Here is a 26471-nt window from a genome sequence, read left to right as displayed (position 1 = left end):
TGTATGGACTGGGTGTTGGGCGAGTTCATGGGGTCCAGCGGCTGTGGGGCATCCGTTGGTAAAGAAAGATTCACAAATCTTGACTTTACTGACTGTGTTTTCAGCTGTGATCTTCGCCAGGGAGCGCCAGTTACAACACTATGGCCATGTGGTGCGTTTCCCTGAGGGTGATCTAGCTCGTAAGATCCTCATTTTTGGGACGTGGCGAAACCAGGCCAATGGGTCGCCCACGTAACACCTGGCTGCGGCAGATAGAGGGTCATTTCCGAAGGGTGGGACTGGACCGCATGTCTGCCTGGGGGGTTGCCAACCGGGATCCTGAGTTGTTTCATCGTGTAGTGGGTGCGGCAACGCACTGTACCAGTGCATGCTCCCAAACTTGACTTGACTTGGTTAGTAGAATAGTGTTGTGCCTTGGAATGATTTTAGTTACAAAACGTGTGTCTTGGCAGAAATGGAAACTGGGCAGGTTGGCAAGTTGGCAGAGGATTTGGCAATTTAGAGGCAGGTTGAGTATAAAATGTGGGGAAGCAGGTGCACCTGTTCCTTTCCACATCTATAGGACAAGTTATGAGAAGAATAAATGGACTGTGGATGTCATGGACTGAGGTTTTGGGACACAGTAGAAATAAGAAAGCTGACATCAGATTGGATAGCATGGTGGAAAGCGTATAATATATTTTAGCAATGATTTGTCCTATGAGTCTGGTACAGAACAGGCCAAGATGTGCATTGACACTATGATGAGGACCACAAGAGAATGTGTAATGACCAGATAGATAAATATATATGAAAGGCACTATATAATGGATAAGTGCTGCTTCAGTTTGTCCTTCCAAAAACTGCTCCCCCACCCCCAGTTTTTCACCAGCTGCTGCTGGTAATGATGTCTTTGCCTGTCAGGTGATGTCTCCTATCTGAGCCTATTTAAGATGGTGGTGCACTACAGCACATATTATAGTTTTGGGGACTGAACAATAAAAATTCTGGTTTCTTGTGTGAAATAATTTTTAGTTAGTGTTTCAAGACCTTTGTTTTATTTTTTGCTTCTCATTTATTACTTTTTCCTTTTGATATTTACCCAACTTTGCTCTGTCCTCTATATGGCCTTTTGACTACTATTTTACTTGCTTGTTCTCTTAAATCACCTCCTGTTTTGTTGTCTATAATTTAGTTATTTTTCTTTCAAGTCTTTTGAGGCTGGCTATTTTTTGCTGTAATATATTGCAAGTAGTAAAATTTGAAAAGAGAGAATATCACTCTGTGGGCTAATTCTGCACAAAATAAAGTCTTATAGCTCCAGATCCAGAATTAATTAAGGTTTAGAACAAGGTTATTTCAGAAGAAACCTGCTGCAGGTCTTTCTTTAATTGAACACACCCTTCCAGTAATTTGTATCTTTCTTTGTACTTACCAGTCACTGAGTGGGAAATTGAAAATGGCCTGATGGCAGTGAAGAACAGTGAAGTTTATGCTGTCCTTTTCTTGAGAGAGCTGAGCAACCAAAGTGACTTGGAGGGCCACTGCCCTTTTCCACAGTTTGTAGATGTTAAAGAGGGTGGTTACTTGGACACTGAAGCCCAGGAACTGCTCTCTAGTCTGAAGACAAAGATCACAAGTTGTTTTGCCGACAAGCTCAATGTGCACTCTGTGCAGCTCAACAAAGGCTCTATAAGCCCACAAAACAAGATACATGCCAGGTACCTGGAACTTCTCTGCAACCAGTTTATTTCTGATATGAAGCAGCAGATTCTGCAGCGTATTAAACAGAAGACTGTTGATGAACAATGGGAAAATCTAATACAGGAAGTGGTGCACCACATGTCCCTAAGTGCTAACAAATGTGCTGTATTTTGTGGACGAGTACAACTCCTAGGAAATATTTGCTCAAGAGTGAAAGAAAACAATGCTTCCATCCATCCACCTATTATTGTCCATGGGCCTTCTGGAATTGGAAAGACAGCTACAATGTGTAAACTTTCTCAAGAGGTGCATGCTGTGCTGGGTGAGGACACAGTGACTGTCCTACGGTTATTGGGTACATCACCTGGCAGCTCAGAGGTTCACTCGTTACTGAAAAGCATTTGCTTCCAAATCTGTAGAGTGTTTGAACTCCAGTTACCTGCACCGTACACCACAAACAACTATGAGGAACTGGTTCGCTTCTTCCATAACAGCCTGGTTGCAGTCTCCCAAAAGAATGGCATTCCCCTGGTCCTAATCCTGGATTCTCTTGACCAGCTTTCACCTTCCAATGGTGCCCACCGGTTGCACTGGCTTCCGAAGGAATGCCCCCCTAAAGTCCATATTCTGGTTTCCACCCTTGAAAATCCTATTCTTACCACCCTGCATGACACCATCCTTGACTCCACCAGCTTCTTCCAGGTAGATCAGATGCCCCACAATCAAGGGAAAGAAGTTGTGGGGGCCTACATGGCAGCTGCTGGCCGGCGTCTGACTGCACCACAGAAAGACCTCATCCTAGAAGGCTTTGATAAATGCGGCCAGCCCCTCCAGCTCAAACTGATTCTAGACGCTGCAAGACAGTGGGCCTCCTACACCCCCATGTCTGAACTGAAAGTGCCAACATCAACTCAAGAGGCTGTGCTTCAGCTATTAGAACGGCTGGAGGAACAACATGGCAGGCTTCTGGTAGCTCATGCTCTGAGCTCGATTGTCATTTCAAGGTAAGGCATTCTTCAAACTTCAGTTATAAGCATATAACAAAGGATTGAACGGAATACACTACTAGAATGGTGAAGTCAAAAATTCCTGCTATTACTTTAAATGTAAGCAATCTGAGTTTAAATTAATATAGGAATGTCAATATAAATTGTATTTGTGAATATTGCTGCATTTGTCAGGCATGTTTTAATGTTTAAGAAAACAGAATGTTTTACGTCCTACCTCCATTTCAAATTAGAATGATTATTAGAGGCAGTTGGTGTAGTGGGTAGAGCTTTTAATTCACGGACCCAGTGTCCTGGCTTCAGATACCATGCCTAGTTGCAATGAACCTCTCACAAATGAGCCAAAAGTTATGTTAATTGCCAATTCTAAAATGTTCTTGTTTGAAATGATGTAAAAAGGTTCCTGGGATAGACCCATCCAGAGGTGATTCCTACCTTCTATCCATTGGTGCTAGAATAGGTTCATATAACACTGAATTGGACTAAGTACAATTATACAGTAATTATTGAGAAAAAAAATGGTTTATTCTTAATTCAACTCTTAACCTGCTTAATCCAATTTAGAGATAACGCAACTTGAGAACATCTCTAGAGCAGTGGTTCCCAAACTCAGTCCTGGGGACCCCCTGTGGCTGCATGTTTTTGCTCCAACCAGATTCACAATCAGTGATAAAAAACAGCTAATTAAAAGAGATCAGTTATTATCTCTTTTCTTATTCTGCATTCAGAAAACCACAGCAGTATGGTTTTTACATTTATAAGGTATTTTATAAGTATTTCTGTTATCCTACAGCTTTAAATTCTTAACTCTCTTATTGTTTCCCTATTATTTTCCCCTTTTTTTATGTAGTTTACTCCCTTCATTTAACCCTAATACTGTAATGACAATTTGCAACAAGCAGAGTAGATACCCGGGATGATGAAAGTTGTTACTTCAAAGTCACACCCGCTAATTAGTAAATAATGATTTAAATAACCAGAACACTTGGAAAAGCATAGAAAGAAAATTAGGATGAAATACTATTAACAAGTTAAAAAACTACATATTCCCCCTATAACTGCTTAGTACATTTTAATAAAAAAATTCCAATCTTAGTTTTATAATTTCTATACTGATATCAAAACACAGAAACTGGGAAATAATCCATCCATTATCCAACCCTCTATACCCAAACTACAGGGTCACGGGGGTCTGCTGGAGCCAAACCGAGCCAACACAAGGCAGGAAACAAACCCTGGGCAGGGTGCCATCCCACCGCAGGGTGCACACACTAGGGACAATTTACAATCACCATTGCACCTAACCTGCACTTCTTTGGACAGTGGGAGGAAACCCACGCAGACATGAGAAGAACATGCAAACTCCACACAGGGAGGACCCAGGTAGCGAACCCAGGTCCCCTAACTGCAAGGCAGCAGCGCTACCCACTGCGCCACCCACTGGGAAATAATGACTCACTTAATTAGGCCATGAGTCCAATGAAAAAATGGAAGTTGCTTGGAACAAAAACCTGCAGCCACAAGGGGTCCCTGGGACTGAGTTTGCGAACCACTGCTCTAGAGTATAAGGTGAAAACCATGAACAAACTAGTAGTGGTGCTAATCCATCCCAGTGCACCGTTACCTACACTGGCCAGTTTGGAGCCACCAATCAATCTAACCAACATCTTTGGGATGTGACAGAGAACCTGAAGAAAATTTCTCAGGTAGCTGGAATGAAGACCTGTTATGTCTTCCAAGTTGACTCTCCTAAGGTGTACTGCATTTTTGCCACATTTATTAGTTTCAATACATCATCAGGGGCCAGAAGCTGTACTCCTGTCTCCTTCAGCTGTCTAAAAGGGCTACATTTCCAACTACCTTAGCAAAGGCCAAGAGCCTCTTCAAGAGCTGCACACCTGCTTAAACGCATGGGGTGTGTTGCGCTGCTCCCAGATAGTTTAAAAGGGCCGCACAAATATTTTTAACAAAGACCAGTGCTTGCTAAATTAGTTTCATAACCTGAGCAGGGGCCAGAAGCTGTTCTGCTGATCTGCATAAATCATTTCAAGTGAGAATATAAATATTTTGTCATTACAAGAGAAAGACATGAAAAATGTGTCAAATATAATAAATATATTCTTTAGCACCTGAACTGTTACCTGTGAAAGAACAAATAATGAATCACTTGAATGAGCACAGCTTGAATCTAAAGACAAACAAATCACTTACAACACAGGTGTCGAACTCTGGTCCTGGAGGTTACACAGTGGCTGCAGGTTTTCATTCTAACCACCTACTTCATTAGTGACCAGTTTTTGCTGCTAATTTACTTCTTTTATGTTAGTTTTAATTAACTTGACTCAGGCCACTTAGTTGTCTCTTTTTCCTTAATTAGCAGCCAAACAATAATGAGACACAAAACAAGTCAGATGATCATCTCACCTGTGTTCATCACACAGTATCTGAATATAAAGAAAGGTGAAGGTCTCAATAAGGCTGATCTCTCAGGTCACCAAAACATTTTGATGGTGTTCTTAGAAAAAAACAGAAAATCAACAGTTTTGTAAATGAGAGCAGCAACAAGCCATGGAATTAAATAACAGCTTTAATTAACAGCAAGTATCAGATCCTCATTAAGAGATTTGTTGGAATGAAATTGGTTGGAGTTTGAAATCCCAGTTTAGCTGGCCATCTCATTTCTGTTTGGCTGTCATTTAATGAGAAAAAGAATACATTCAGAGGACTGAATCCTTAAAAACAAGGCTATTAAAATGATAGGAAAAGAAGCGAATTACAGTGAAAACTGGTCAACTGAGTAGGAAAAGGGTTAGAATGAAAACCTGCAGGCACTGCGGCCCTCCACGCCTGGAGTTCGCCACCTCTGACTTAAAAAGTGTACGACTCATCTGATGAGCCCGGCTCGCTATATTCATCACTATCAAGACATTTCAGTAAGATAATGCTCAAACTGTATTTTTTATCTTTACACGTATTTTTGATTTCAGAAAAACAGTCATCAAACACTAGAAGTAAGAAGTAGAAGAAAACACGTGTAAATTAAAAAGTCCATTCTTTGTAATCCAAATAAAGCTTTCTATAAAAGTATGCACAATGGAGCACCCTTTATATTCTTCTCTGTTGGAACGCATTTTCATTTCGTTGATGGGGCTGTACTTTCATCCTCAGATAGATAGCATGATGCTTTATTGCAATCTTCAAAACTGCCTATGCTGTCTCTCTCTCTCTCTCTCATTCTAATACATATTTCTGAAATCAATAGCCATATGTCACCTGTCACTCTCAAAAGCCGTATAGTGTCTGTGGCAAGCCAATAGAGGTAACCTCTCTTATTCTGTGGCTAGACGGCTCTTTATAGTAAGTCATATCAGTGAAAAATCGGATGACTTAGAATTACTAAGAGTTTTGCTGCTTGTCAGTAGAATTATTTTAGGTTAATTAGGAGATGCAGGTTAACAAAATTTCCAAGCCTGTATTTCACATTTTCTTACAAGCATGTACACACTGGTTAGTTTGTCTGAGTTTAAGCGTATACATTCTAATAGATAATAACACTTGTTTTTAACATTTTCTTTACATTTGATACTGCCCCAAATGTATTTATTTGCATAAATACATCCTATTATCAAATACACTGTTAAAACATATTGTATTCCTGTCAATTTGCTTAGCTGCTAGTTCAAAAGAAAAACAGATCTAACTGTCCTTTTTTCTAAAGTGGTCTCAGCGTCCTCTAAAACTATACCTCTCTTACTGGCCCTTGCATCTCATCTTTTTTCACAGCATCACCTCAAAGGACTTTCTGCAGCTTCTCATTCACTCAAATTTTCACCATTCTAATATGGATGTTTTCATTCTCCTAAGAAGAAACCACAATATAATGAAAACAACTCAGTAAACCTTCTGGTCTTTTACAGAGACACCACCACTGGTCAAAGTAATAGTAAAGAGCTATCACACTTATGGCCGTTATTATTGAAATATCAGGGGTTTGAATTTCAAGCAAAGTCTTAGGTACTGTATATCTCTCCGTCTAATTCCTTCCTATCATTCCCAGGAATGGGCTGACTGAAATTGAGTTGCGGGACATCCTTTCCCTGGATGATGATGTGCTGGGTGACATCTATCAGTACTGGCTCCCTCCAAACAAAGAAATCATACGTCTGCCCCCACTGCTATGGACCAGACTTCGCCATGACATGGGGGAGTATCTGGTGGAAAGGCAAGCAGATGGGATGAAGGTTCTTGGGCTTTACCACCGGTAGGTAAACCACACTAGAATGATGGGATCATTATTGTGTGTCTAATGGAGAAACAACTCTGTTAGAATTAAATGGAGAGCCTGTCCCTATGACTGCAGAGTTCTAAGAGATTAAAAATGTAAAGCCATAAAACTGAAGGATATTTAGATCAAAGAGAATAAGACACAGAGAAATTAAACACTGCAGGACACCAAAATATACCTTGGATCATTGGTTCATGATCTTTATTTCCCCAAGGACCCCTAGTGTGCTATGAGAAAATGTGTGGGCCCCCAGACATGGGACAAGCTCTTTACCTTCTTGTACTTTTGCTGCAAACTTGACAAAGTTGCTTGTTTTTGAATTTATGTTTATGAACAAAAGCATATTTGAACAAAAGACATTTCAAAAAGAGCCTGTGTGTTTTTATCAAATAAAACTTATTTTAAGCACTGCTCGTGTTTCTTAATCATAACATTAAATGAGTAGACATTTTTAGGGAAAGATAATAACCAATAATTACCAAAATACAGAATGTGTCACTGTAGATGTTTTTGGTTGCAAACAAAAACTGCTCCTGGCTCAACTCCTCTTAAGTATCACTTTTAAAATAAGTATAAATAGTTAAGTATTTCTAAAAATATAAAAACAAAACTAATATTTAAATGCCGAATTAGTCACTGCAGAATTTTGTTTATATCTTATTAAAGAAGTTACTATGTTATCCTCTGAATTCAGTACTGAGGTGTTTTTTTCAACAGAGGCAGCCACATTTAACATACTGTAAGTGGAAATGCAAATGTGCCCTGTGTCCCCATGCAACAATCAAGTCAGCAGAAAAGACAAAAGCATTGTGTAGGGAGATGGCAGCAGTCGGTTAAGCAGCAGAAGGGTGGCCAGTCCTGACACCTTTGTAGCTTTAAAAATTGAGTGGAGTGGAGCAGCAGCAGCGGCGGCAAGTATAAAGCTGACCTATCATCTCCTCCATTCGATTGTCCCATCATGCTAAAACCCTGAAGTTGTTTATGGCACCCAGATATGTCACCTTCTTTTCTTTTCACTTTTTCTTGTTGGGTTATTACTAGCATCCCATTGCTATTTTATATACAGGTTACTATCTGCAGTGCACTGAGCTGCGCTGATAAACATGAGCGACTCCTAAACCCCAAAATGCTGTGCATACATCGGGAGTCCATCCAGTCTCTACTTGGACATGATGATGACACTGAAGACACATTTTATATCAGTTGTAAATGTAATCCAGCTAAACTATACACTGTACAATAAAGCACAAAAAGAGATTCTAAAGAGATGAGGGAACCACAGGTAACCGTGTATAATTTTTGGAGAAAGACAAAAAACAACATGCTGTTCAAGTGGAGCATTTTTTTAGACAGGAGCTTTCAATTAACTGCAGTTGAGCTGGTTATGAGGCTGAGCAAGTGGATGCCATGTGTCAGCCAGCATTTCTCCCCTGGCTGGGGTTCAAAGATTTGTTTCTTGCCTGTTTTGTGCCATTTATTTATATTAATGTTTCTTTCGTTTATTATGCACATTATTCTTTGAGTTTATATGAAACTGTTATGTCCCATGTGTTTGCTGGGTGGGTCCCCCCAAGAGGCGGAGTCACCTGCCAATCACCGCCAGGAGTTCATTTCAAATGTGCTAGAAAGTGGAGTGTTACTTATATTTTGCTGTGCTTTTTGATGGATTTTTTGAACCTATGCTCTGTTTTTGACTTCACGTAGGGATTTTATATTTGGACTGTGTTTGTTGTGGATTGCCTTGCCTCCTCAGGCAATTCCTTTTTGTGCTTTTAGGAGCATGTTGGACTAAAGAGCCTTTTGTTCAAGTAAATCTTCTATTTTATAAAGATTTTTCTAGGTCCCTTTTTTATCTAGTAATACTCCCCCTAATCCTCCCCCAGATGGCAATGTTTGAAGGTATTTTTGGGAGATCTGTGCTTTTGGGGCACCCAAGCCACAACAGTAATATGGGCAGTTCCAGGAGGTTGGAAGCCAGAAATGACATCAGACGTCTTTCACCCATCATCTTCCAATCTGCAGAGGAAGGAGGAGGAGGAGGAGGAGGAGAGGTTGTTCGATGCAACACTGAACCATGGTTCAGAGTGCATTTGTGTGACAACATGGATACAGTCCGTAAATAAAACACATTTCAAAAAGAGTCTGATAAAAATTACTGGTCCTAACAGGATACATGTAACAAGTTTTAAATTATTGATGAAGCGGGCCACTTTTATAAGATTTTTCAACTGGATTCAATCTGGGGGCTTAGGTTTCACATTGCTGCTCTGGCTTGGTTTTTAGTGATTTAAGTATTGCACAGCTATACAGTATTATGATTATTTTCAGCCTTTTTGTGATTCCTCTGGACTGCCAGTTGAGAATAACTGTTGGACAGTCTTTCAAGCTTTGAAGCTGTAACACTGTGATGTGAAAAGAAAAGACTAATAGGCACTTCAGCAGAGTCGTGACAGGATTAGGCTAATACAGGGGTGGGCAAAGTCATTCCTGGAGGGCTGCAGGTTTTTGCTCCAACCCAATTGCTTAATAAGAAGCCCTTATTGCTCAGGTAACACTTCTCCTTCACTTTAGTAGTCTCGCTCGTTAAGATTTTGAACCCTTGTTGCTTATTTTAGGCTTAAACAGCTGTATTCTCGTTTTTTAATTGCTCCCTATTAGCACTTAGAATAAAAGAGATCAGCATTTCTTCATTTAGCGTTACCATTATCCAACCCGCTATATCTAACTACAGGGTCACGGGGGTCTGCTGGAGCCAATCCCAGCCAACAAAGGGCGCAAGGCTGGAAACAAACCCCGGGCAGGGTGCCAGCCCACTGCAGGGCACACACACCAAGCACAAATTAGGATCGCTAATGCACCTAACCTTCATGTCTTTGGACTGTGGGAGGAAACCAGAGCACCCGGAGGAAACCCATGCAGAGAGCATGCAAACTCCACGCAGGGAGGGCCCGGGAAGCGAACACAGGTCTTCTTACTGAGAGGCAGCAGCGCTACCCACTGCACCACCGTGTGGCCCCCTGTGTGTATTTATCATGTACTATTTGGTTTAAGTAAATATTTGGAATAAAAGTGAAGAGAAAAAAGTGAAGGTCTGAGAATTATGCATCTGTTTTAGACTTCAAATCATTTGTATGATATCCTTAGAAAGAAAAAAAAAATCTTGGATGTGAGAATGATCTGACATGGCAGAGTTAAAACACTAACATGTCATGAAATAGAATAATCGGCAAGGATTGTTTTCTAATTAAGCAACTGGGTTGAAACCAAAACCTGCAGGCACTGCTGCCCTCCAGGACTGACTTTGCCCATCCCTGGGCTAATGGAAAGTAAACCCATAGCACAGTGCAATCTAACAGGATCAGAGTAGAACATTAAAACATACAGAACATTCTTTACTACCTTTTGCTTGGCTTTGTTGTTTCTCACAATCTTGTAGCAAAAATGAATAGATGCGTAATCCTGTTAGATATTTGAATCTTGCAGAATGACTGCCACCTACCCTGGTCATATCAGATCTCAGTATCTTGCTGTAAAGACTAGAAATGACATAATTGAAGGTTATAAAGTTATGTAAGGAATTGGTACAGTGGATTCCAATTGTTCCTTTAAGTAAAGCAGTGGAACACTGGGATCTGACACAATGGGACTAGTTGGTATTTCAGCTACAGGACACTGAGGTCTGATATGATATGTTTGGATAAAAAATAAGCTATAGTATGCTGCAATCAGTGAGAAACAATTTAGCAGGGTCTGGCATTGAAGGACACTGAGGTCTAGCAGGATTATTCTAGTGGACTTTAAAGATGCTGTTCATAAGGAACAGATGAATCTTTATGAGATTAAGATGCAGATACTGCATTCTAGCAGGATCAGACATCTAGGCATTACAGCTGGAGGACATTTAGATCTGAAAGTATTAGACTAGTTGGCTCTGGACATTGAGGACTAGATTCATTTCTATAGAATAAAACTGAAAAAAGTGCAAACTGACCCAGAAAGTCTAGCTTACTTTGAAAATGTATGATATAGTGGACAGAATTTGTCTTTGTGGAATGATCAAATGATACGGCAACATCTGACATAATGATGATCAATGGAGTACAGCAGAAGAATCCTGAAATATAACATAGCACATAGTAACGATGCAGGGCACCATAAACTGGCAGAATTATTTCACCTGCATTATGAGATCTGACAGAATTAGTCTAGTAGGGAGCCAGTCTGCATGACACAGATGTTTGACAGAATCAAGCTTTAATGCAGGTATGCTCCAGGACAGTGAAATTTATCATAGTAAGGCAAAACCTTGCAGAACATTGCGATTTGACAGAATGAGGCTATCTGGAAAGACTGTCCCAGAAAACTGCAGTCTGATAGAAAACAACTAAGCAGGCTTTGTACTGTGCACATAACTAGCAGGAAAGAAAATCATACAAAATTATGACCTGACAGGATCAGACCACAGGCATCACAACTGCAGGATGATGACATCTGATAGCATAAGACTATTAGGAATTGAAATCTTAGACCATCTGACAGGATCACATTTAAAGGCATTACAGAAGGGATAAGGGTCCAAAACACTGAGATCTAACTGAGTAAAGTAAAGCTACAGAATGCTGAAATGTGATAGGATCAGGCTATTAGGTTGCTAAATTGCATACCACCATAACTTGGAAGGATTATTCTACTGGGCATTAGATTTGAAAGGCACTGAAATTTGACAGAATTATGTTGGCAGGTATTTTGTCTGCAAGACATAGCGGTTTCACAGGGTCAGGCTTTGACATGTGTGCTGCAGGACATTAAAAATGACACAATCAAGTTAGTAGACAGCGTATGCTTGCAGAAAACTTTGATTTGACTGGAAGGCTGTTAGGCATGACAGCTATTGGAAACTGCAGTCTATCAGGATGAAACTGCTAGGTATTATAGCTGCACAACACTGCAGTCTGACAAGACAGGGTTAATTGATTAGAAAGCTGAGAGTCAGTATGCATTAAATGGATAGTACTGCTGAACAAGGTGGCTCAAAGCATGGAGATCTGACAAGAGTACAGGGGTAATGTAGCATATCACTGCAAACTGACAGAGTCAAACTACGTGGGATTATACTGTAGTTATAGGACATTGGGATCTGACTGGACTGGGATAATTGGCTGTAAAACTTTACAAAACTGAGATCTAAAAGAACAACACTTGCTAGGCATAACAACTACAAGAAGCAGAGATCTGACAGGGTTAGTCTGGTAGGCAATAATGCTACAGTATTGGAGTTTGGAGAGACTGACTTACTGCTGTCATCCTTGAGAGCTGAAACTGAAGGAGTGCTAAGTGCTTTTGTGTTACTAATTAAAAAAAAAATATATGTACTCCAGTATACTCTATTTATTTGGTTGCCGCTAAGGAGATGAGTGGGAGTTTGTAAAACTTTTTTGCTTCTTTTTGCCTGCACAGGAGAAAAGGTAGATGACATTTTGGAAAAGGTGCTTGTATTCAAGCCTGTGGTGTTTGTGTGGGACAGCATGAGGTAGAAAATGGAGAAGGCAGTTGCAAAAGGTGGCAATGAATAGTTAAGAGAAAACCAGGATATAAAAAAGATATAGCAGCAGTAGAAAAAGTCCAGAAAAGAGTGACTAGACTGGTTCCGGGATGGCAGGATATGAGTTATGAGGGAAGGCTAAAGAAGTTGAACCTTTGTAGTTTAAGCAAACAGAAATTGAGAGGAGATGTGATTGAAGTGTTTAAAATTATGAAGGAAATTAACACCGTGGATCGAGACTGTTATTTTAAAATGAGTTCAGTAAGAACTCAGAGACACAGTTGGGAACTTGTTAAGGATAAATTTCACATAAATGTTATTAAGTTTATCTTTACACAGAGAACCACAGATACATACTGTATAAAAAGCTACCAAGTAGTGTGGTGGGCAGTCGGAATATTCAAAACTTGACTTGAAGTTGTTTTGGAGGGATTAGATAGATAGGACTGGAGAGTTTTGTTGGGTTGAATGGTCTGTTCTCTTCACAAGTTTTTCTAATCTTCTAATAACACTGTGATACGGCAAAATCAGACTAATAGGCTTTAGAGTTGCAGCATGCTGAGATCTGAATCTGACAGGTTTAGGCTTGAAGAAAGATGTAGGGCACAAGGCTTTTACACATGCACTCTGCAAGACGTTGACATATTACATGGTCAGGATAGCGGTAGTGAAGCTAATTTACATTGTGATATGACACAAATGGACTAGGCACTAGAATACAGAGGTGGGACAGGAATATATTTGTAGATAGACTGAATGATACTGGGGGCTGCACGAGGGTCTGTGGAATAAAGCTGCAAGACAGAGAGGGCTGAGAGGAACAGAGTAGCAGAAAGTAAAACCTACAAGACCTTAACATCTGCCTAATGGATAAGGCAGAAGGGTCAAACTGTGCTATTCCCTTCCATGACCATAGGGCTACATAATAATAGAATGTGGCAAAATTTGCCTATGTAGAATTTTACAATGCTGCCCCCACTACAGATCCAGCTATCTACTTCTTCTTTCAATTGTAGGCAGTTCACAGAAACAGTGGAGAAAAGATATCTCTCCAAGGAGCAGAAGACCCTGCTACACCACATCCTGGCTGATTTCTTCCAGGGAAAATGGAGTAGAGGAGAGAAAAAGGCAATCTCCCTTCCTTCACTCAAGATAAATCTGAAACCTGACAGAAAGGTCCGTATAGAATTATCTCAAAAGATGCAACATGATGGCCTATCTCACTACTTTGGTACTGCCGTTATGTTTGGCACAACATGTTTATAATAAGCTCAGGTTCTGGGTACAATCAGCAGGAGATTGGCCAGCAAAATCCAGCCTTATACATACCCAATTTTTTGTAGTCACGATACATTTTCGCTCTTGCTTGAATGAGTGATAACATCTGAGAATTTCACTGCACTCTGTACACTCGACATTAATGACCCCCACAAATCTATAAAGTCACATGTTTTTGTTGCTCAATAGATGGAATGGTCTCTTAGAAGTCTTTATGCCTTTCTTTTTCAGGTGGCAGCACAGCCTTTGTGGTTCTCAGAGAATGTCCCAAATCTAAGGAAACTTCGTGAGATGCCATATCATCTGCTTAATGCTGGCCGTATCGAGGAGCTGAAACGTGATGTGATTGGTGAGGAGAAACTAACAACTTTTCGAAGCCTCTCCACCTCCACTAACCAAACCAGTTTTAACCGATGTATTACTCCCTGGGCTCGGCCACTAAATCTCAGTCCATGTCTGTCAATACTTTCTCCCAGGGCAGCTGCTAAGTTCAAGATGCCTAAAAAGTGCAGCATGTCCTTTCAGTGATTAGTGATCCTTACTGCTGCAGCAGGGAGTCTGGTCAGGAGGGAAAGTGTTTTCAGAAAAAGGTGGCAAAGGACAGGGATAGGTCCTTTCAAGGCCTTGGGAAGGTGTGCACTGGCAGTGGTAACACAACTTGACATGTGTTTCCTTTAGAAGCAAAAGCTCCCTTGTTGGAATAAGTTCTTTTAAATTGCGGCATTTTAAGTAACCGAAAATATAGAGACATGATATTAAAAGGCGATATTCCTCCCATAGTGATTACTGTGGTACAAAAATCACATAAGAGAACTATACTTAGCTGTCTTTAATGACGGTTTACGCAGTATAACAGACGAAGGAAGCTATAGCAGACAACGCCAGGTCGGATCTTGACGTATACAATCTGCCATTTTTCGTCACTACACTGAAAGGATTTTCGGGACGGATGAAAGCAACATCATCCGGCCGTCAGCTTCAAAGGGTTTTGGCGGCAGTCCAAGCCTTATATAATGTCTTCTCCACGTGCTGGTCCTTTCTGGTCTCCAAACAAGGACAGTAAAGACTCAACCCCACCTCCAAAATATACAGTAATAGCACAATACCTACACTGCAGTTGTTCATTCTTCAAACTGCTAAAGTGATGGTTTTCTAAATGCAGGCAGACTAGCCCCTGTGTGCCAAACTTAGCTTGGATATGTGAATGAATCCTTTAAAAGTGTTTTACAGAGACAGTGACATTAACCTTGATATTATATGAATGTATCATAACAACATGCCTGTGTACTAATTGGCCCATTGGCAGCGGGGTTGTGTGTCGGAGTACTGGGAGTGCGCTATAAGGCTACATGAAAGGACAGCTCTATGGGAAGACATGTCAATCTCAATTTATATATGGAGCACATTTAAAACAACATCAGTTATGTTGTAGCCAAAGTGCTTTACAATAAAATATGCAATAAACATAAATAAAATAAATAGAAGAAAATAGAAGAAAAATTGTATTTTAGCATATTCCATCAGGAATCTGGGGCAAGTCAACCCAACGATTGCACGGGTTGTCTGATTCTTTGTCAAAGGAAAGACGAAGGTGAAGGAAGATACATCAGAGGTGGCAACATCTCCAGGCCACTATATTTACAGTTTATTTGCATAGTAGACACTTTAACAAAGCAAATTACAAAAAAGGTCGACATAATCAAGCAAACGTTGGTCTGGGGAACATTTTAGGAACAAATGTCACAAGACAAGGTTACACAATTGATCACCACAAGTGAAGAGTTCAGAACATAATGAAAAATAGTTACACTTCTTTGGTTATGAAAACCTAACAGTGAATATCAGTTAGACAGAAATACACCAAACAAGAGAATCTTCAAATGCTTCTTAAGCACTTTGAGGGAGTCAGAATTTTGAATGGAGTTGGACAACTCATTCCACCAACTCGAAGCTACGCATGAAATGAGTCTATTCTAATGTCTGAGATTTAATGCCATGCAGAGGTGACATCTTCACATGCTGTTCACCTGCAGACCTGAGTGGTCGAGAAGAAAGAAAGGACCTCAGAAGTGTCTCCATACAAACAGGTGCTGACCTATTGACTACTCTGCAGGCAAGCATCAAGGATATGAACGTTTGCTTTAAAGAGCACACAGTCACATAAAGGAATATTTGAGTCCATTCTGTATCTTCCACAATAAATGCATCCTGGAGAATGAGATCTGCATATCTTACAGGGGGCTCAGTGGTGCACAGACAACAGAGTCTACCTGGTGCAGCTCTGGCTTTGTGTTCCTGGAGCACAGAGAAAACTCCACCTGACCTTGTGAGTGACTCCTAAGTATATCTGCCATTGACCTTTGAATGGGAATTAAGGGCCTGTCCCTGCCAGAGAGAGGAGATGAAGGACACACACTTGACTGTTAAGAGGGACAGTGGCCAGGTGTTGGCAGTTGTCAGTAGATAAAAGGGCTTGTTGTAGTGTGGTAATTTTACGTAAGTGATTGAATGAGCCATTCCATGTGTTAGACAGGGGCTCAATACCCACTGTGGCAACCCCAGACAGATGACCAAGTTTTGATTCTTTAATATTTAACTAAGCATTTTAAATTTATCCTTGCTTTTTATTTTTTTTTACTTCATTTTATTTTGGTTCTTTGGTTTCCTTGTCTTTGTTCTGAGGTTTCGATAGTACAGTGTTATGTTTAAGCCAGGGCCACTACCCTAACTTATGTTTTAAATTCCTTTTTTCTGTCTTTTCTGATCCTTTGTTAATTATCATTTATATTATTGCTGTATTATTCTTATTATTTGTGTAATTATGTCTTTTCAATGAGTTTTGTTTATTGTTTACTCTGTATGTGTCAATGCTTGTTTTGCCATGTCTCTTATGATTTGTGGATGGTTACCCAAGAGGAATGGCCACCTGTCTGTTTCTGCTCCCAGCCCTATAAAGGCTCATGGGAACTGCAGTCCCTAATGGCACATTGTATGCACTTGGCTATGTATTATAGCGACAAAATCAAGTTGGTTAAAAAAATATAATCTTCTTCCAGATCTTTGATTCTGGCCAGGAAGGATACGGCTTTAACCAATTTACATTTAATGTCCTGTAAATATTCACAGAAAATACATCCACATATCTTAGAAATCGCTGTAAGTAATGTAGTTCTACTTTTCAGAGCATGGATTTTAGTTTTTTTGCTGGTGGTACACTCTGTTGTGATTGGACTTTCCTCCGAAGCAAAACATCCAAAATTCAGTCAAGAAACAGGCCAGGATCTTCACTCTTCTGTCTGGTGGAGGCTCACTAGTCCAGCCAGGCCCTAAATATTATCTGCAGGCTTCAGCTGAAACAGACCCAAAAATGGAGAGGTAGCAAAAATACTATAAATATCACAAAAAATACAACAAAAGCCCTACAAGGGAAGGGTACCATTATGGAGGAATATTTCGGACAAAATTAAATAAATAAATAAATGCGTAAATAAATAAAAGTACTGTGAAATGAGAGCATAAATAAATAAATAAATAAATAAATAATGTGTCATGAAATGAGAGCCTAAATAAATAAATGTGTCACGAAATATGTTTTTCGTTGCTTATTTATTTATTTAATTTTGTCCGTAACATTCCTGCAAACCGTCATGAAATACGACTTGAAATAAAACTTGTCACTTTCCATGTCAAAGTACCTAAACTAATACAGCCGTTGCAGCTTACCGTATATCAAACTGTCTCATTCGCCTTGTGATCGTCTTCTCCGATACACCATATAGATCTGCAATCTGTCGTACTTTTAAACCGCATAACAGAAGGTGTTCTATTGACTCAGCTGGAATGTCAAAGGATGGACGTCCAGAGCAGGGAACTGCATCACCTGAACTGGAGTGTAGTAAAGTCCGTTCCACCAGTTCTTCGATAATTTCAAAAATAGTTTCATCTACATCGGAGTCTAAAAAGGAAACATTGTAATTTTATCCGATAAATCTTCAATTCTCTCTCTTAAACACGTAATAGCTTATCCATTTCATCGGCAGTAGTAATCATTTTTCTAATTAATTCTTGCGCTATCGATTTACCAATCATCAACTAGAGGGCGTGTTAGAGCCCACCCTCTCAACTTTGACGAGTGAAAGTGACAGTTTTATTTCAAGCCGTATTTCATGACGGTTTGCAGGAATGTTACGTTACGGACAAAATGAAATATATAAATAAGCAACGAAAAACATATTTCGTGACACATTTATTTATTAATGCTCTCATTTCATGATACATTTATTTATTTATGCTCTCATTTCATGACAAATTTATTTATTAAGGCTTCATTTCATGATACATTTATTTATGCTCACATTTCACAGTACTTTTATTTATTTGCGCATTTATTTATTTATTTAATTTTGTCCGAAATAGTCCTCCATATACCATAAACCTCCAGACTGATCATAATAATAGTAAATGAGGAATCTTTCTTTATAAATTAAACATTAATTTAACAAAATAGAAAAATACAGCAAAATTCTCAAAAAAGCAAAAAATTAATTGCCTAAAAAGGCAATCTACAATAACCAAGTCCATTAACATTAATCTTCTTCTTCTTTCGGCTGCTCCCATTAGGGGTTGCCACAGCGGATCATCTTCGTCCATATCTTTCTGTCCTCTGCATCTTGTTCTGTTACACCCATCGCCTGCATGTCTTCACTCATCACATCCATAAACCTTCTCTTAGGTCTTCCTCTTTTCCTCTTCCCTGGCAGCTCTATCCTTAGCATCCTTCTCCCAATAAGTCAAAATCATAAAACAGAGCCAAAAAATTTAAATTAGCAAAAAGTTCAAAGAGATAGTGGTTAACATTAACAGGAGAACTCACCAAGCGCATCTTCTAGAGCCTACAGTTTCCATTAACCTTTATAGTGCTTGGAGCTGTTCGTAACAGAGATTGACAGGTAGCCCCACCTCTTGAGGAACCACTCCCAAATCACGAGAGAGATGGTGGAACAAACCAAACGATAAACACAACTGAAAAAAAATTAAAGTCAGTCATTGTCCAACCCACTATATCCAAACACAGGGTCATGGGGGTCTGCTGGAGCCAATCCCAGCCAGCACAAGGCGCAAGGCAGGAACAAACCCTGGGCAGGGTGCCAGCCCACCACAGGGCATAAAAAATACACAATTATACAAATAATAAATATAAACAACATAAATTATAATAACCATCCATCCATCCATTATCCAACCCACTACATCCTATCTACAAGGTCATGGGGGTCTGCTGGAGCCAATCCCAGCCAACACAGGGAGCAAGGCAGGAACAAACCCTGGGCAGGGCGCCAGCCCACCACAGTGATAATAACCAAAGGACCAGAAATGAGCAAATAGGCCACAAAAAAGGAATTTACACAGAAGACAGAGTAGTGACCCTGGCATAAACATAACACAAAGCGTCTCCTGTCCTTTACATGTTATAATCACTGCGTCTGAATAAAATCCACACATTAGACTTTCTTTTTCTTCTTGACTTACAGCAGGTCTCCAGCCAAGTCTCTTTATCTGTATGTTTGCCATTGATATTCTTCTCACTATAAGCCCACTGATTTTTCTGCAGTGACCACATCAAGAGCTGACCCTATTTCTTGTTGCTTCACAGGCAATATGGATTGGTTAGTCTGTAAAACAGATACCTGTGGGATAAGGAGCGTCATTGAAGACTTGTCCATGTGCTGTGAACAGGTCAACTGCCCAGAGGTGCGGCTCATCAGAGACACCTTCCTAATTTTCAAGCCAACCATTGATTTTATTGAAGGAAAAATGGGTAAGTAAAACCTCACTGCCAAATTTAAAATACAACTGTAACTAACTTCACTGTGACTTATTAGGACTGGAACTTGATGGAATGTCTCAATCCCTTTGTTCTACTCCTTACTTCTCACTTCTCCAAGGTGGCATCTGAAGATTGAGAAAAATATCATTTTTTTAACTCTTAGCTTTGATTATGTTTGTTCCAACAAGCCAACCATTTCCCATTGTAGTGTTGTAGCATTGTGGAGAGCTTAAACATATTGTGTCTGCAGCAGGCATTTCATGTTTAATTTGAAAATTATATCTTGTACTGTTGTGGACGAAATCCAGTCTGGACTGGGAATGTAGTTGTTGTCTAACAGTTCAGGATGGGAGACAGACCTATAAAAGTTCAAGATTTCATTGACTAAGACTGCCTGTCCGGACGTGTCAGTGCAGTCAGACCATAATAAGCTGAGGGTGTTAAAATAATGGAAGGACAGTGGGTAAGAAGGGATTATAGGAAAGGAATGCTATAGTGCACTACATGGCAGAAGAGAGGTCTGGCCAGGTGTATGATCTGCAGGTTATTTAGAAGTTGCCTCACCCTGAAAGGAGTACTTCACTTAAATACATTTCTTACCCCATGTAGTTTGTAGTAATGGCCAAGAAAAAGTTTTAACCTTATATTTTTTTGTAGCACAGAGATAACACATTTTCTGATACATAGAATGAGTGTCTATGGAGAGCAAAGCAGGGCCACAACAAAAACGAACATTTTACTTACAGTACGTCACAATATCCACATGTCAAGTCATTCAGTTGTATGTTTACAACAGCAAAACACGTGCATTTTCTGGTAAAACATTGTTAAATAAAACCCTCCAGATGCACCCAAAAGAGACATATTCACAGGGGACTGAATTGAAGACCCGTGTTTACTGTTCATTCATTGGTCAAGAGTTTTGTCTTCAGTTCAAAAGCTCGATTCTATGTGAATGCACGTCTTCTGCCTGCATTGCTCTAACATTTATTTAAGAATATTTTAGCCTGAAATGCATTCATTTTGCCTATTGTGGAAGACTTGATATGTGGATTATGTGACACAAGTAATGTGAGATTTTTTTTCATGGAGGTTTTAATATTATTTGCTGTGGTCCAACATTAGTCTCCACAGACCCTTATTCTGTCAGTTCTATATGAAAATTTTTTTTCTTGCCCATCACTACAAACCACATGAAGTAAGGAACATATATAAAATTTTGTGTGGAATATATTCCATTAAGTTATAAGTGGAACAGTGCGCAAAGGAGTGGTATTAGAGTCTGAAGCCTCTGCCGTTTCCCTTTATTATGACTTAATCCCAAGCAGTATAGAGGGGAAACCATCAAACCCCACTAATAGCACCAAGGGCAAACAAAAACCCTTTAAATATAAAAATATCTATTTTTCACAAGAAAAATGATCTGTGATACAGTGAAGGTCTAAAGGGAACAAAAGGCATACAATTCATGTTAAGAGCAAATCTAAAAGAAACCAAAATCCCAAAACAGCATCTAGAGAGTGGTCAATAAACAGAGCAATAAGGCCAAAAAATCCAGAAAACTGAAAATAGAACAAGCGCAGCAAAACCAGAAGAAACTCCCTGACTCCCTAACTCATTCGAAATGACCTGCCAGGAAATGTGGGAGACCCTCTGGTTACATAGGATGGAGGGCAATTCCTGGCAGTTGGCCCCATTTCTTGGGGACCACCCATAAACCACATGCTATATAACACAGGTTAAGATAATATGACAGATGATTAACAGAAGTAACATCAACATAAAATGACTCAATGATGAACACAAAGGATACAATGCATGAATTTAAGCCCAGCTTGGTGGAGGAACGCTAGCCGAAATATAACACCCCTCAGTGATCACAGCACCCATTTTCCATTTAGGATGTACCAGAATGCTCTGAACATAAGGGAACATCTCCTTTTCATTGTATAAAGAGCAAAAACAGCGACAAGGAAAGTGCCATGTTAAACCTAGATAGGTTACACTGTACTATCCCATACAGAAATGACGTGTGGTCTATGATCATTTTTGCTATTAATTCCACAAGAAAACATCTATTTCAAACATTCATCTGCTGGTCCTGTTAGTTTGTAGTATATTATAACATATATGATAGCTGTAATGTCTGTGAACAAACTGCACATATTCACTTTTCTAACAGAGCCAGCTTTACTTTCATTCTTGTTATGCTCATCAGGCTCCCCTGACTTTAAGAAAAGTATTAGAGACTTATAAAATCACTATTTTTCAGAGCACACAGCATTTTCTACCTGTCAAACGCATTGTCATCTACCAAGCATCTGTGAGAGGGTGTATCCATGTCTGTTTACTCCAAGAGGGAAAGACAGGATCTGGTAATGGCAGAACAATTTGAGCCCAGTCTGGGCGCATCTATTGACAGAGCTGAGAGGATTTCATTCTTCATACTCCTGCCCAAAGTGTAGTGCCCACACATGGCTGGGTATACTCAAGGGGTCTGATACTAATTGAGTGTTTTCCACACTGGTTCATTTACTTAAAACCGATCCCACATTGTGCATATCAGCAGCAACTGCTGAACAAAGATTTGTTTAAATCAATTTCAAGCTCAAAACTCAAAAAATATCTACGTGGACAAGAACGGCTCTCTGATCTTCTGATTCAGTCCATAAATAAATACATCACTATTAATAAAGATAAAGTCATTTCAATCTATCAAAATATGAGATCCAAAAGGAAGATTTTGCTATAAAATCCAAAAGATGAACACAACTAGAAAGCAAAAGGGAATTATTTTTTTAAAAGATTTTATTACTGAAAGATCAGTGTTGCCCCTTCTACCCTTTTGAGCCACTGCCCACTAAAATGTCTGCGTATGCTACTAAAGTGGAACTCCTGGGGCCACTAGAGGGTGCTGTAAGCATACAACTGCAGGGCTTGGGTACAGAACACAGGATCTTGGGAACTGTAGTATCAGATTAAAGATATATAGCTTCCATTCTCCTACCATTCAAAAAAACTAAAAAAGAGTCAGGTGGGAGGTAGACAAAGGTCTGACTGGTGGGAGGTCATCCTTTACATGAGTAAGGAATTGATAAAGTAAAGGAGGGAGGATTGTTGAAGTACAGAGAACTAATATTACTTAATCCAGAGTAATCTTCTTATATAATACGCTACCCTGGCTGTTCTTTTCTCTGTCCAAGATATTAAATCACCTGTAGCTCGCAAACTGTTTGACCTATTGACCTGAAATTTGTCACACATATACTATGTGACATCTACTATTCGTTTTCAGGGTGATCATTGACCTCCAAGGTTATTCCTCTTTTTATTTTTATTTTATTTTATTGTAGAATCAACTCACGGCAGTGGCCAGCAGGGCGGCTGTGTGGTGCATGTGTACGGGCGCCGTTCTCATCCCTACCACCTTTGCCGTCACTTCCCCTACCTCTTCATATCTTAAATTATTCTTGAGGAATATTGTCGACATATGTGCCAGCTTAAGTGAAAAATTAAGGAAAACGTACTAAGTAATAGCAACATAAACACAGACTTAATCAGTTTTAATGCGAAAGGATGCCAACGAAAGAAGAGAAGAAGCGGGCCACTGGGGTGGAGAAAAGCAGAGCCGTTCAGGAAGCAGCAAGCGCATCAGCCTCTGAGCAAACGAATGCTAAACGTACAGAGAAAGAGGATGAAAACTAGGAATGCTCAAGTCAAGTGTTTTCACTGCATGTTACCGTGCAGTGCACCATTAATTGTTATTAATAATTTATTTTCGCCGATTGTTTTGTTAATTTGTTCCCCTCCATATTGTCAATGCCTTACATTAATTATTTTAAACCTTTATCCAGTAGGGTTTATTCTGGCTCCAGTGGATTTCTCAAGACTTTCCCCTACTGACTCATTGTGTTATAACTGAAGGCATTGATTTAGCCCTTAGTCAAAGTAGAGAGTCGGTGGGAGGCAATATGATATATTAACGGGTTTGTTAGGAACTTCCTGTTGTTTCACAGCATACCCCTTAATGCTGTTTGTATGCTTGCTAACATTTGGATTACCTTTTGGAATGCAGAATTCTGATAATGCTCAATTCTCTGGCATAAAGCGTTAAAGATTTCATGACGTGCAATACTTCTGTGTATCATGCATTCATTCTCTCATTTCTTTCCAACAGACACCACTGTTCTCTATGTGGAGATATTTTCCAGACTTCACTACTTTGAGAAGAAATATCCATCTCTAATTGGGAGGCTCTGTTTGCAGTGTTGTGACTGGCTTCAGAAGTGTCCCAACCCATCAATGACTCCTCTCTGCGGATTCTTTCAGCCTCCTGGTGGACCACTGAAAACCACTGTAACAGGTTTTAAAAAAGGTGACATACAGTTTTCACGATAACGACTTTTTTTCTGTCGTTTCAAGTTCCTGTGGTGCGAGGGCAGCACACAATTTGTGCAATGTTTATCCAGAATAAATAAGAGTGAGGACAGTAAAAAATACACTGCTGGGGAATTTTCAGATTATATCCCTGGATGCATTTTGAATTAATCCGTGATTCAAGAATATCTAATACACACTTTAGTAATAGAAACTGAACGTCATTGAAAATGTTCAGAATAAATAGCCTGCCAGAGAGTCTTCAGAAAAGAAAAAATTTGCTAGATTAAATGTTGATGAAATTTCAGGAGGCAAAGTTGAGAGGTGGGTGAAGAGGCACCGGCCTTCTTTGGAACAGTAACAATGCAGGATGTTTTCCACAGTAGCGACACTTTCAAGAGCCTTAGGGACAGACTAACCAGGTGACAGAGAAGACACAACACAAAGCTGGTCAGCATAGGCCTTAAGAACTTGAGGACTGTCTCCATCTGGTCCCATAGCTTTTCCTGTGTGTAGCTTCCTCAGTTGTCTCTTTACTTAGTCTTTAGTTATGGTTAGCCCATAATGATGGCCAGAGGTGGGCTTCCAGTTGATGTGGCAGGAGCTGTTGATGTAGAAGGGATGTTATAGGAAGACTGGTCATTGGAAGAAGGTGGTGGTGGGAGGGAAAATCTTTTGAAAAATTGGTTCAGTGTGTTAGCTTTATCCATTTCCCATAGTTTTATAGTAGACAGACAAGGGTTCTCCCCATAATGAGCAAGAGAAGTCATACGTGCCAACAAGTCTGAGTAAGTTATCACAGTCGATTACCCTTTAAGCAGTAATGTCCCACTGGGTATCACTCCAAACAGAGCTGTAAATAGATTAGGGATTATTGTGAGTACATGACTCTCTTATAAATTAGCAAACATTTTATTCCTAGAAGGTTAGACCTGGAGGCATCTGCAAAACATGTAATCCAGTAAAGCAGGTATCTGGTGACATTGCTCATTATTAGGATCGTGATCTCAGTGCATTTTAGATCATCAAAGAAAGATGTGTGTGATGTCCAAGTTGGAGATGAATTAAACAGCCTTCTGCACAATTTGATAAAGTGTTTATTTTATTGAAGGCAGACTACATGTTAAATGAAGTGCACTTGTTTTTCCTCTTAAATTTTCATTGTATCATGATATACGTTTTAAAAAAGAAATGTTAATTACTATAATTTACAAAATAGAATTAATCACACCTAATTCTCAAGCCCCCTTCAAGTCAATTCTGAATCACAGAGGTCAGAGCTCTTTTTCAACCACCGTATGATGACTGCAAGCAAGATCTTAGACTCCATGATGGAAAGTTGCAGGAATGGATGTATTGACAGATTCTGAAGGAGCCATTAAACCCTAACTTCATTCTGTCTGTGAAAAAAAGAAACCTTACAAAAAATTGCAACATTTTAAATCACACTCAATTCAATCCAGTTCATTTTATTTTTGTATAGCGCTCTTCACTGAGTGTAAGTGCAGAATACTATGACAAGTTCTCAGGTAAAATGGAAATATAAATTTTACAAATTACTAACTATAAGGTTAACACACATAAAGACACAAATTTGTTTGTTAGGAAAACAAAGTGACTTGAAACTGATTAATATAAATGAAGCCCAGCAGTAACCATCCATCAATTAACTGTTGAACTATTGGCCAGTTGACATTGAAAGAGACTAAAACAAAAACTCCAGTCAGCAGCATATCTGGAGAAAAGAAACCTCTGAGTATTCCTTGGTCAGTATAACAGACAGAGTCAGAGCCCTGGAGATCTGGGTCTACTGGCTGCCCACCCCTTCCTGGGCACTCTACAGTACAGTTTGTGCTGGGCTGTCCAGTATTATGACAGAATCTTTCCATCCGATGATTCCAAGGCTCCCAGTATCTCAGATGACTTTTCCATAGGCAGGAGAACAACTTGACAGGACAGCATTGGCACCAAGTGTCACATCAAGATATAAAGGAGAGAAACTGAATAGAGAAGGGTTAGTAACGGTCCATAATTATTGTGCTACATATATTTTCTTATATATATTGTATTTGTTTACCAATATGTAAACTGCAATTGTCTTATCATTTTCTAACCTGCTTAATCCAGACCAGGGTCACATGAGGTGCTGGAACCCATCCCATCTTGTACAGGTAGCAAAGTAGGAACAATCCTTGGAAAGGATGCCAATTCATTGCAGGGTAAACACACACACAAACACCAGAGACAATTTAATATCACCAGTTCACCTAATCTGCATGTCTTTGGACAGCGGGAGTAAACTGGAGCACCCGGAGGAAACTCACACAAACCTTGGACTCCTTTGTTTGAGGCAACAGTGCTACCTCTACGCCACCATACCACCCTTATTTGTGCTTGTACATCTTGTAAAAGCTCTGATCCTGATTATAAGCCCTGTGTGCATTAAAGGTCAAAAATACAATTGTCAGACCC

At 39.7% G+C, this 26471-nt stretch overlaps 1 protein-coding gene across 1 annotated transcript in view; it reads left to right on the top strand.

Annotated features, from left to right (window-relative positions):
- The window catches only part of nwd1 (NACHT and WD repeat domain containing 1), a 75915-nt gene that overhangs the window by 28415 nt on the left and 21029 nt on the right, over nt 1-26471 (top strand). The window contains exons 6-11 of the mRNA XM_039766572.1: nt 1418-2687; nt 6748-6951; nt 13534-13693; nt 14027-14144; nt 19449-19613; nt 23800-23997. Coding sequence (XP_039622506.1) covers nt 1418-2687; nt 6748-6951; nt 13534-13693; nt 14027-14144; nt 19449-19613; nt 23800-23997 — 2115 coding nt within the window. The remainder of the gene's footprint in view (nt 1-1417; nt 2688-6747; nt 6952-13533; nt 13694-14026; nt 14145-19448; nt 19614-23799; nt 23998-26471) is intronic.

The sequence above is a fragment of the Polypterus senegalus genome, chromosome 10, assembly GCF_016835505.1.
Source record: "Polypterus senegalus isolate Bchr_013 chromosome 10, ASM1683550v1, whole genome shotgun sequence".
Lineage (NCBI taxonomy): Eukaryota > Metazoa > Chordata > Cladistia > Polypteriformes > Polypteridae > Polypterus > Polypterus senegalus.
This window is presented reverse-complemented; position numbering and strand designations above follow the sequence as displayed.